Source organism: Hoplias malabaricus, chromosome X2 (genome assembly GCF_029633855.1).
Source record: "Hoplias malabaricus isolate fHopMal1 chromosome X2, fHopMal1.hap1, whole genome shotgun sequence".
NCBI classification, from domain to species: domain Eukaryota; kingdom Metazoa; phylum Chordata; class Actinopteri; order Characiformes; family Erythrinidae; genus Hoplias; species Hoplias malabaricus.
In genome coordinates, this window is record NC_089819.1 from 2,594,540 (window position 1) to 2,607,104 (window position 12,565).

Consider the following 12,565-nt stretch of genomic DNA (forward strand, 5'->3'; position numbering starts at 1 on the left):
GCACTGATCTGTCTGAACTGGAGCTGCTAGTGAAAAGCTACAAGGAACCATGGACCTAAAAGTGAGTAGAGCTGTGTAGAGTCAAGTCATTTTCACCATGCACTGGAAAAAAAACACCTTGTTATGCAGACTGTAAGTTCGACGCCTCTTTTTAATGTGGAAATCCGTTTATGATGGCAAAACATAAATATAGATATAGACGTAGGCAATTTAGCTAGGCTGTGCACTCACACAGTACCACCCTCTCCTCCCTCCGTCACTGAAACTGAAGACGCTTACAAATGGAATCAGACGACCTTGTGAATCGGTTCACATAGTGAATCTTCAAAAAGAGTCGATTTGTTCAGGAGTTGGATATCGTTACTCCTGGGTCTGTCTGCCGGAGACATCCCTGCAGCGTAGCTTGCAGAGGAGCGAGAGAGAGAGAGAGCGCCCTGTGTGAGCAGGCTCATTCTGTCGCTGCGTAAAAGCGACGCTGCTGCGCTCTCGGGTGGCAAAAAAATAAATAAATTAATAAATAAATAACCCAACCACAACCCCTTCACCAGCATTAGAGCCAGCAGGACTTCCAGCGAACCTTTCCCCTTCAGAAGCAAGACCGGTTAAGGGAAAAGCGGCGGCGCCATGGCACAAGCCGCGAAACACCTGCGAAAAAACAAGGATTTAGAGGCTCAAGCGGAGCAGGAGAGGAAAGAGAAAGAGGAGGAGAGGACGAAGAAGAGGAGCCGCTCGCGGGACAAGAAGCGCAAGGTAAAGAGGGGTGTAGAGGCATAGGAAAGTGGAGGGGAGTGGGGACGAGGGAAGGGAAGAGCAGGAAAAGACGTTGCACCCCCCCACCCCCTTTCTTTGTTTTATTTTTATTTACATTTTTTTGTCTTTAGTAAAGGTGTTGGGACAGTGAATGTCAGACCATACACAGGAGTGTGTTAGTGCTTGGCTTCTGCTGCTGCTCCTGCAGAGCATGTTCATGTTGTGCTGTTTAGGGGTCTGTGTTGGTTTTGGAAGCTGGAGAATTGATTCCCCTTTCTTTGCACTGGGAAATAAACTGCAGGGGGTTCTTTTAGAGTATAGCTCAGGTTTCTCATTTACACTGCCTTCTAATGAAGACTTCTGATAGAATACAACACACACACACACACACATGCTCCCCTGTGACATTTAGGGTTTTGCATGCCTTATATGTGCTCTCAGATGTTGCACTGATGCCTCCATAGCTGACTTTACACCTAGGCTGTGTTTGATTGTCAGAGGCCAAACTCAGAATAACTTCCACTATGTTCTGCTGAACTATGTCGTTTATTGGCTTGGTTACCTGACTCACAGGTGAAGTGTGAGGAGCAAAGCAAGTACATTCTAGCTAGGTGACATGGCATCCCTCTGTATACACCTATCTGTCATATTAGTACATGGCTTCTGCTGCTGTTCCTACAGAGCTTCTCCTTTCTTATCATCGAGATGTTTATGGTGTGATGATACTGTGGTCATTGTGGCAGCTCGAGTCTATGATCCCCTCTTTCCCCTGCAAAACACTGCAGAGTGCTCTATTACAGCAGCTCACCATGAGGGTGGCTGAGTGCGTGAGTCTGCGGTGGGATACCCATCGATAATCTCTCTCTCTCTCTCTCTCACACACACACACACACTTTCTTTTTGCCCCTGCTCTCTCACCCCCCCCCCCCCCCCATTGCAGTCTTTGGTTGGAAATAACATATGATGATAAAGTGATCTCTGTGTGTAAATGTGAGACAAGCCCTGCACATTATTGATGACTGGACGCCTGAAATGGTGAATGGGAACTATTGGCTTCATCTCTGTGTTCACATCTGTGTTCTGTACATGAAACTTCATGGATTTTTTGTTTAAGTATAGCATTATTTCATCATGCTGTCCTGCTTTTGACTGATCTGATCAAGTCTGTGTCTGTTTCGCCAGTTGAATGACCATGTCCATTGTGTACCCTATCTATCTATCTATCTATCTATCTATCTATTACTGGCATATCTACTTGGGTCAACTCTGCGGTATCTTTTCTACTGAGTTTTTAATGTATATTTGATGTTAAATACTGCCGTGTCTTTTGAAACAACTTCTAATATATGTAAAGTTCATATATGTTCTGAAAATGAATTTCTCTGAATCAAGACCCCTGACAGTGAAGTGAACACACACACACACACACACACACACACACATATTTTCTTGTAGTTTTTTGTGTTTTGGGCCTAGAGGTTTTTAATGGGAAAGTACTAATTGTCTGCTTGTCCTACTCCAGACTTGGAGGAACTCCTAAAACTTGAAAGCTGGGAATCTTTAGCAAAGGGAATAATCCAACAATGACCAGGGAGGCCTTATCTTTAATAGAGGGAATGCCTTACATCCTGCAGAAGCATATACAAAGTGTGCTCCGTTGGTATACTGCCTCTTGCAATTTGAATCTTGAGACTGCGTTTTCAGGATCTGCAGGGTGCGAGGTGTTCCATCTGTTAAGGGAATGTCTACCCTATTCCTCTTGGTGGGAGTTCTTTTTGCCCACCATTTGATTTTCAGGAGTCTGGTGACTGGTAGTGCAAGCAGACAAGTCATACACTCTGTGTTCTGTTGGTTAACGATTGCTGCATAGCTTGGTATTTCAGTCTCTCAGAAGCAAATTGAGGAGAATTCATTGCAAGCTATATTTGAATACTGGAAATTTTGGAATATATTTTACAACTTAATTTAAATGGAATTTGAATAAATTGTTCAAATTGCAAATTTCTGCCAGTGTTTTTTCCCCCCACCTTTTTTTTTTGTGGTTGCATAGCTATTGGCCATTTTAATTCCGCTCTTACATATAAATAGAACAGGTACATTTAGACTTGGGTTGAGCAAACACAGGCTCTGTGCTTTATTTGGTCCCACTGGTCAGGTGCTGAGCCAGCATGCTTCTCGTTCTCTATTCCTGCCTCTTTAGGAGCATGATTTATATGCTGTGGGTTGAGGAGTTATGGTTGGTGTCTCCCTTGAGCAATGCCCCTTCCCCATTTATTTTCATTCTCTGCTAATGTCTATGAATCTTATTGTACCGAATGGTATCATGTGTGTAATTACTCTAGAAATGCACTCATGTTGGCTCATTTTATACATGTATGGCAATGTTGTTTTTTCGCTATGGTGCAATGTATATTTAAAATGTCTACCCCACTGCCTGTTTATTACCTTTAAAGGAACACTACAGCATTTTTACTTTAAAATTACAGCTTCAACATCATTTTGATGCTTTACTGACCTGTAATAGGCAGAATAGATACTTGGGTCAACTAACTTCTGTTCTCTCTGGTGTGTTTACATTCAGAAGCTCAGGGTCTTTTTAGGGTGTTTGTATGTAACTTGTCTGTAGGCTTTTACTCACTACTTGAACTACCATGGAAACTCATTTGTTACTATAAGTTTTTTAGGATTTCTGGTCTTGACTTTCAAGCAATTAGTGCTCTCCTCAATTTTGAGCCAGTTACACCTTAAGTGATCAGAAACAGCAAAAATAAGTCCATATTACCCACCTATGGAGCAAGAATAGAGCAATATCCTCACTTGGGTTCATGCTTTGCAACGCTTGGAGGTCTCTTAATTGTGTAAACCCTTCCAGATGCCATTTCTTTGCCCAGAGCAGAGAGAAAGAAATCCTAGCAAATAGACAGACATCCTTTGTGTGTGTGTGTGGTTTTTTTGTTTTATTATAATTTATTTTACCTATTTACAGACACTGGGGATTAGCAAAATCATTATGTAGGTATACATTCAGTGATCCCACACAGCAAATTCACATATTAAATTAAGACTACCAAAATGGTGTTAAATTCCAACAGTTTTAAATTGACAATATTATTGTTAAATTAAAATCATGATTGTAAATAAATTAACAATAATAGTGTTGATCTAACACTGGCAAATTTGCTGTGCATTATGGTAGTGGTATGTTAGTAAATGCTGTACTTGTTTAAATGTGTCAAGAATCAAAGCATTGCCACAAAGTTTATCCGTATAGAATATGGAGGCTGAAGACTGTAAGTACAAGTTAGACAAACGTTTCTATTAAACTGGCAACTCTGTGTTAATATGATTATGCCCTGAAGAGTTAAATATTCCATCATTCCTTCTGTATTTCGTGCAATTAGACGATCATGTTGCATTGCTTGGTATTTTGTCCTCTCAGGGTGTGTCCTGTAAATTAATTGGTTTGTTGAAGAGGGAATGTGCTCACCAGGTGTTTTTTTAGTTACAGTTTCTGTTGTTTCTTGCACATATTTCCACTAGTTTGTATGCAATGAAAATGTAGTTATCTAACATAGAGTATAACACAGCTCAACCAGTATCTTTTATTGATAACATCCTGATCTTTGCAGTTCTTCTCTACATTCATACAAGGGATAGCAATGTAACCTGCTGCGCAACTGTACTGCTGAAAATTGATTCACACTAAACACACGCACGCACACACACACACACACACACACTTACACACTAGATGTGTATATTTAAAAACAGGATTTGCAAGTCAACCAGGCGATTAAGACCAGTCAGATTAGTTCAATTACATGTGTAAGGGAGGTTCTAATGGGAAAGCCTTCTATTTTGGCAGAGAAATTCTGAGAAATACCCTTAGAATTTTTCAATTACAGTTAGGTTTCACTTTTTTAGCAGTGTTAACAGTTCCTCTTATAATGCTGGTGTGGTTTTGGGTACCAGAACAGCCTTATTTCATTCTAAGCATCTGTTTCCGCTCCTCACTTGATACCTTTTAATAAAACATGGCTGTTTCTGTTGGGCTTGTACTGTATGGAAATAATCTCTGTTTCAACTGGTTGCCATGTAATGTGCCTTATTTAAAGCTTTTTATGACTTTTTTATGGACTGATTTATGTTTTTACAGCTTTGTATCCTTCAGTGGAGGATATAGAACCAATAATAGATGGTACATATTTAATTATGTTTACATTCATCACTTATTTCCATACACAGGAAAAATTACATTTATTTGACCATTAAATGTGCCTTTTCAGTACAGGCTAGTGGATTTGAAGGATTTGCACTACCCTTTCTGAGAACAAGCCTTGATAACTTACATCAGATAGCTCTTCATCACGCGTGTGTAATTATTTCACTTGGACCAGGCACAGAGGAAATTATTACTGATTAATAATAAAGCATGTAGCAGTACTGAATAGCAAATCACTTTATTTTAAGAGTCTTAACATCCTTCATTAACCAGTAATGAACAGCTCTCTACATGGTTAAGATTTAAATCTCCAATCTTAGTGAAAAACAATGCTTACTCACTGTAATACCACACATTATATTTATGCAGATTAAATGCTTTATGAGGCACTTAAGAAAGTGTTTTGAATTCATTCATTTGTTCATCTTCTGTAACCACTTCATCCTGATCAGTGTTGCGGTGGATCCAGAGCCTACCTGGAATCATTGAGTGCAAGGCAGGAACAAAACCCAGAAAGGGCTCCTGTTCATTGGAGGGCACCACAGACTCAGCAGGCCATGTGTTTTGAAGTCTTTTGAAGTGTATTCTATACGATTTAGTATACAGCTTTTGATTTGGGAAAATATCTTTTGCTATTATTCCAAACAATATTGCAAATTTAATTGATTTTTTTCTGTAAATGTATGGACTGGCACCTCCTCCAGGGTATGTTCCTGCCTTGCTTCCGGGTAGGCTCTGGACCCACCACGACCCTGAATTGGATAAGCGGTCACAGACAATGAATGAACGAATGAATGAATGTAATTGAAAATCCAGTCCGGTTTTTATATCCTAGAAACCATAGAGTCATAGTGGTTGCCATGTATGCCGCACAAATTTTGCTTCTCTCTGATTTGTGTAAACACAGATCCACCATAACAGTAAGACCACCTCCTTGTATCTACAGTCTATTTCACTGTCCATTCTCTCAGCCTCAGCTACCCTACACGAGCACTTTGTTGTTTTACAATTACAAACTGAAGTTGCTCTGCATACTTTGTTTGCCCCATTTCACCCTGTTCTTCAATGGTGAGCAACCCCACAAGACCAGCACAGACCAAATATGAGTTGAGTGAATGTTTGTTCTCAGAACTCCAATGACACTGATGATGGTCCTTTGAGGGTCCTGACCATTGAAAACAATGTGAAAGGTGGCTAGCAATGTATGCACAGCAACAGATGGACCATATTTTGTAATTGTAAAACTATTCCTGTTGTTACAAGTGCTCCTGTATGATCAGTGGGACTGTATGATTGGCGGCACGGTGGCTTGGTGGTGAGCACGTTCGCCTCCCAGCACTGGGATCTTGGGTTCAAGTCCCATCTGGGTGGAGTTTCCATGTTCTCCCCGTGTCTGCGTGGGTTTCCTCCGGGGTCTCCGGTTTCCTCCCACAGTCCAAAAACATGGAGGGTAGGTGAATTGGCTTCTGTAATAACTGTCCTGGTTTGTGAGTTAATGAGTGTGTGAGTGAATGTGCCCAGATATGGATTGGCGCTCTGTCCTGGGTGAAATCCTAGTGCCCGATGCAGTCCTCCAGGTGGACGGTCGTTTCTGGTTGAGAGTACGCTGTGCGCGTTTGGCTGCCGCTTCTCACCAGTGTGTGTGTGAATTTTAAAGATTGTAAAGCGTCCTTGGGTATCTAGAAAGGCGCTATATAAGTGTAACGATAATAATAATAGGTGAGGGGGCCTCTGTTTTAGTCTGTGTCCGGAACATGGCCTTGGAAGCCACCATATTGGATCAAGGGCAAGTTTTTCCCAATGGGAAGGTGATCAAAAATTAAATCAGCGTTTTATGAAGTGGAGGTCATGGATGTATTGGCAGGGGGGCTGGAACAAGGAAAATTAATGAAATGCATGTTACTTGTTTTGTTTCTTTTATAACCATCTTTGTACAACACTTCGTTTCAGCTGTTGTTGTTTTTTAAAGTGCTCTATAAATAAAGTTGGGTTGAGTTGAGTTGTTGTAAATCCATTGTGAAGGTGATTTATCACGTTGTTTAATTAAGTTCAATAAAGAGTTTGGCAACAAAATATGTGTATGTGTCTCAAAGTTAGGTGGGATCAAAAATATTCTCATCTAAAAACGAGTGCATGGCATGGGGCTGGCAATGCAGAAAAAAACCTGGGATAAATTATCTTATTTTTTCACCCTCCAGTACTTACTGATTAATAAAACATGTCATGGGGAATACTCCTGCTGTTGCTCCATTCAGTAGCTCATACGACCTTTAATGTCATCATCAATATCAATCGTATCAGTAATTACTTGTGGTTTCTATTCTGTAAAATTCTAATCATATTGAATTTGGTGTTGTGGTTTATTTTGCTGTATAAGATATCAAAACACTCTTTCTGAGCCTGAAGCCTCAGATCTGAACAGCATTATTATCTTTCTCAGCAGTGTGTGACTGTATGTGAATGGCCGCAGACAGATGTGAACACCAGCTTTTGCTAGTGTTGATGTTTGCTGGTGTTGCAGTAGTAGAATGAATAGAAAAAGTCATTAAAATTTTTATTTTGGGTTTCGATTGTTGTATAAGACTGAAGATGATAATTAAATGGGCAATTCAGACAAAATTATATTTGTTTCATAATGGTGCCAAGGTTGTCTTCACAATGAGATTATCTTTTGCTTTAAAGATAAGGGCTTCATCCAAATAGCACATGCCTCTGCACTATCCTGTAATACTTCCGGAAGCACGGAGTTCAAGTGTATCGTTTTGATTATGCCACAGTTCCATTATTGTAGTTTATTATTAGATTTAAATATAAAAATAGAGAAAAAATGTTTATAAAATCCCACAAGCAATATTTCCATTCTATCATAGAGAAAAGGACTCTGGTTCTTGATCCTGTTACTATTAGGACTCTCACAACGTTGGTGCTCTCCTGGGAACCAGCACTGGTTTGCACCAATTTGGCCGGGGGACTTCAGAGCTGCTGTTTATTTTAACCAGAACACTGTGAGTGCATTAGATAAATGGCTAGAGTCATGTTTTATCCATTGTTTACAACAGGGTCAGATCATAGTGATGATCACAGCCCTAGAAAATCAGACACATTTTGTGGCCTAGATGAGGAATATGCGCTTACTGACTGACTGACACGTAATGTTGAAACGTGCATGTGCGAGTAGGATATGTTAATTCAGCCGTATTTCACAGAGAGAACTTAAAGTGGTGCCACCTCAGCGTCTGTTGTTAGTTCAGCCATATTTCACATTCCAGTTGGTGACCTAAATCTGGAACCGTTCTGCATTGACTAGAGGGCCTCTTTTCCCTGGACAATTACTCTTTTTGGGACCTAAAATATCCGTGTTCAAGTGTTCAAGGGGTCAGAGAGTTGAGATCTGAATTGGGACACACTCGCGCCTCTTCAGCGCTGTAGGTCCACCATCAACCGCGATGCGGCTCAGGGTTTTACTGGAGACTCGAACAGAAATGTGTTGAACGTTGTCGAGGTAATATTTATCATAGTCTCTTCTTTATGATTGGAGAATGCTTCTGTGATACAGTTTTGTTTTCTACTGTATATTTAAACAAACAGAAAGTCACCTTCTGAATACACTGACACATCTCTCCATTACTGACTTTTTAATGAGTAAGTTACATCTGGACATCTGAAAATGGATAAAATCTCTGGATTATTAAAGCCAGAACACCAGAGCGAGGTGTTACTTAAAATAAACGAGGCTGTGAATTTATTAAAGCACTGTTTTATCAGTTGGACCCTTATAGAAATGTAAGTCAGTAATTAATATCTAGTTCCCAACGATGCCCTGTTCCTTTATTAAGTATAGACTATTTGGTTGATAAAATGTTTAGGTTCTTTGCTTTTGAGTTCAAATAACAAAGAAATGTTATCTTATTGCTGTCTGGTAAACGACTTGTTTTAATGTCATGTCAACACGGTGCTTTAGTTTGTAGCTTCGCATGAACAGAAAATAACAGGCTTTCCATTATCATATACACACTGTCAGAAACTAACAAGATAAACTATTTTTATAGTTTGTTAATGTTGTAAACAAAGACATTGACATAAAAATTGATATGAAGCACCAAAACTTCTCCAGACCTTTCAATGACAAGAGTATGTATCTTGAGCTTTCCTGTTTTTGAAATGCCCCAAATCCTCTGTGACAATGGCTATACGGTTAATGGTGGTCTGGCTAAACTAGGCTTGCCTACTTTTTTTTTTGCTCTTGTCTTTGTAAACTTCCTTTTGTTTTCAAATAAGAAAGTGGATGATGGGTCCCTTGTGCCATAAATCTTTACTCTGTGCTCATTCTTAAGCTTCTTTATCTAGACACACCCAAACATGTCATCATGGTTCATGCTGAAGAATATATTATTCTTTGGATACAGATGGGAATTGCATTTTCTGGTTCCTGAACCTATGTTTGTGCAAATGCACCAAATGTTCAAATATTGGTGCGTGAACAGGAACTGAACCAGTTGAACGTTGGTGGAAAAGGACTATCAGACACCCCTGGTGTCTTTTAATCACTGGTGTCATTGATACGTTTTGTGTGTGTATATACCAGAGTAATAATTCATCAGAATTCAATTATTGTGCAGTATTGGCACTCCTAGAACATCTCCCAGCCAATCAGATTGCAGGGTTAGAACTAATTGTGGTATAATTATAAATTAATGTACTATTTTGATATCCTTTTCGTATGGTAGTAGGCTATTTAGTAGCTGTATAATGCAGAAGGAAGTTGGATATTATGTCTCTATTTATTATCTTGTAAATTAGTGCATTTCTTTATCAAAGCAGTGGGATATTGTTGTGACAAAATATGGATAGACAAAAATGCAAAATTGTGAATTGTCAAAACAATAAGTTTGAGGACCTCAATTCTGCATCACAAAATAGAGCTTGTATTCCTTCATTCATCCTTTAGGCTGGAATGCCCCTAAATATGATTGAATGTCACACGTTTACCTTCTGTGATTCTTCTTCCTCCTCAAATACAACACCCACCACTAACTGTTATTTTCCCCAAAAGGGAGGCACTCAAAGATGGATTTTTGCTGATTGTCCACATGTAGACTGTTTATGCAGGCCTCCTAGTGGTGTATGTACAGCACCCGAACTTGACTTAGAAAAATGTGACTTGTATAAAGAGAAATCAGCACCTAATGGTGGTTCAGGTTTTGATTTCTGAAATTTGGTTGGCATTTCACAGAAGGTCAGGGTACAAAGCAATGACAAATCACAGCTTGACAGATGATATTCACTTCTATCTATTTAAATATGGGTACCACTTTAAAATAAGACTACACTTATTCATTTTTATAAATGGTTTAAAATCAGTTTATTTTGTTATTTATTAGGTTGTAAACACTTTAAAGGTCATTAATACTCATTTTCAACACAGATAGATAGAGCAACAGTGATCTCTTTTTTGTTTGCCTAATACTGAAAGTGTCAGAGAACTTACTGAAAATGTCAATGTAGAATAAACTCAGAGTTGAGAATGTGTATGTAGTCATATCATACGTTAAGGTACACACCACATTATAATCAATGTCTAGAAAAGACATTCTATGAGTTGTTAATTGATTAAGTGGTGGTTAAATGTTAAACAGAAAGCAAATCAAAGTCAGTAATCTGCAAAAACTGAGGTTTAACAGTGTAGATGGATGTGGGTTCACTATTTGGCAGATAACAGCTCAGTCTTTTCTTTGGATGTCTTATTAATGTTTTTAATGTGTTTAAACAGATAAACAGATTGTAAACCATTAATAAACCTTGTAGCCTTAATCTAAAGCGGTACCCAAATATGTATATTCAGTACCAGTATTACCACAGTTTTTTACATTTTACATGGGTTTTGCAAAATAGCCTGACTGCAAGAAGGGAACATATGGCTGTTTACTGTCTGGGGTTTTTAAGATCAAGTCTGCTTAATGTCTCTAGAGGATGCATACCGTTTTAGACCTGTGTATAGGCTGCAGCTAACTGCAGAGTTAGCATCAGTCTGTCCATCAGTCTGGCTAAATGAAGTTATTTCCATTTCCACTTCAGTGGTGCAGCTAAACACAACTCCCTCTTCTCACTTCTCAGACAGGTCTGCATTTGGCTGCTGCTTTATTTCCTGATATTATGACTCTGTCAGTCTGTCTGTGGACCTAAGGGACCCCTAGGTATGAATGACTCAGCAGAAGCAACCCCATAAAACTCACTCATATTTATTTCCTGTTGTGGGGCTTACTTGGACTCTGCAATTCAAAACTCATTTAGCTGAGTGAATGCTTGTGTTTGTGTGTGTGTGTGTGTGTGTGTGTGTGTGTGTGTGTGTGTGTGTGTGTGTGTGTGTGTGTGTGTGTGTGTGTGTATGGATATGTGCAGTGTGAGCACCTGAGGTGGGCTGAAGGTCATTTTCAGAGAATTTGAGAGTTCTATCAAGCCTTCCCTCAAACATAAATATACTGCACGTACACACACACACACACACACACATTTCTATTAGGATAACAGTTACATTTTAGCACCGGAACTATATAATCCATCAATTAGTCCTGTAATTACGACCAGCTCCATTTTTCTACAATCATTGTGCCATTCACTCAGCTCTACTGTCCATACTGGAGCATTTGGTAATTCTACAAAACAGACTTTAATGTAATCTGTTGCCATGAATACATTTTTGCCTCTATCACACTATTCTTAAAGGGTCAAGCCTCACCACGGAAACATCACAGAGCAGGTATGATTTGGGTAGTACATGATGCTCAGTGCTGCAGTGACGCTGATGTTGCGGTGATGTGTTAGAGTGTGTTGTGCTGGTATGAGTGGATCAGACACAGCGGTGCTGCTGTTTAAAAACCCCTTAGTGTCACTGCTGGACTGAGAAAAATATCCAGCAAACAGCATCCTGTGGGCATTGCCTACTGATCACAGATGAAGGACTAAAGGATGACCAACATAAACAGTATAAATAAACAGAATAGCTACTGTTTCTGACTTTTGAGCTATAAGGTGGACCTAAAAGTTAGGTGTGTCTAATAGGGATGGGCGGTATCCACAGTTTTCATATCGTCAAACCATCTCAAAATATTAACACATTATACGATATTACCATGGATATTACCATATTATTTGTGGTGGTGGGGGGGAGGGATGCATCTACACTGCTTAGAAGCATAGCTGGCCGGCTAACAGGAATTTGTGGTTTAGCACGTGACAGCAGATGATTTTCCTGTTAACTGAGGCTCAAATCACACATATTTAGAGGATAAAGCCAAACACCTGTGAGCACAAAGTCAACTGAAGGGTCTTCTGAATCACTCTGCAAATACACTGCCACAACTAGGGCTGAATCTCAAACTTCTTCCTCTCCACCATGTAACACAATGTACTAGTGTAGTAGTATTTGTATTATAAAGTGCCCTATTTAGGGAGTAGGGTGCTGTTTGGGACAGAGCGTATTTTACATGAGGTGCCAGGAAAGAAACAAACACAAAGTCATTCCTGCGTGGTCCCGTTTCTTGTTGAGAGTTGTTGTTAGTTTTTTGGGGTTTACGTTTTTCGGGGATGTCCATA

At 39.5% G+C, this 12,565-nt stretch overlaps 1 protein-coding gene across 1 annotated transcript in view; it reads left to right on the forward strand.

The window, feature by feature from the left end:
- Positions 1-537: 537 nt before the first annotated feature.
- LOC136676464 (ankyrin-1-like) overlaps positions 538-12,565 on the forward strand; it is a 159,809-nt gene continuing 147,781 nt past the window's right edge. Inside the window, exon 1 of the mRNA XM_066653513.1 lies at positions 538-750. Coding sequence (XP_066509610.1) covers positions 625-750 — 126 coding nt within the window. The 5' untranslated portion in view covers positions 538-624. The remainder of the gene's footprint in view (positions 751-12,565) is intronic.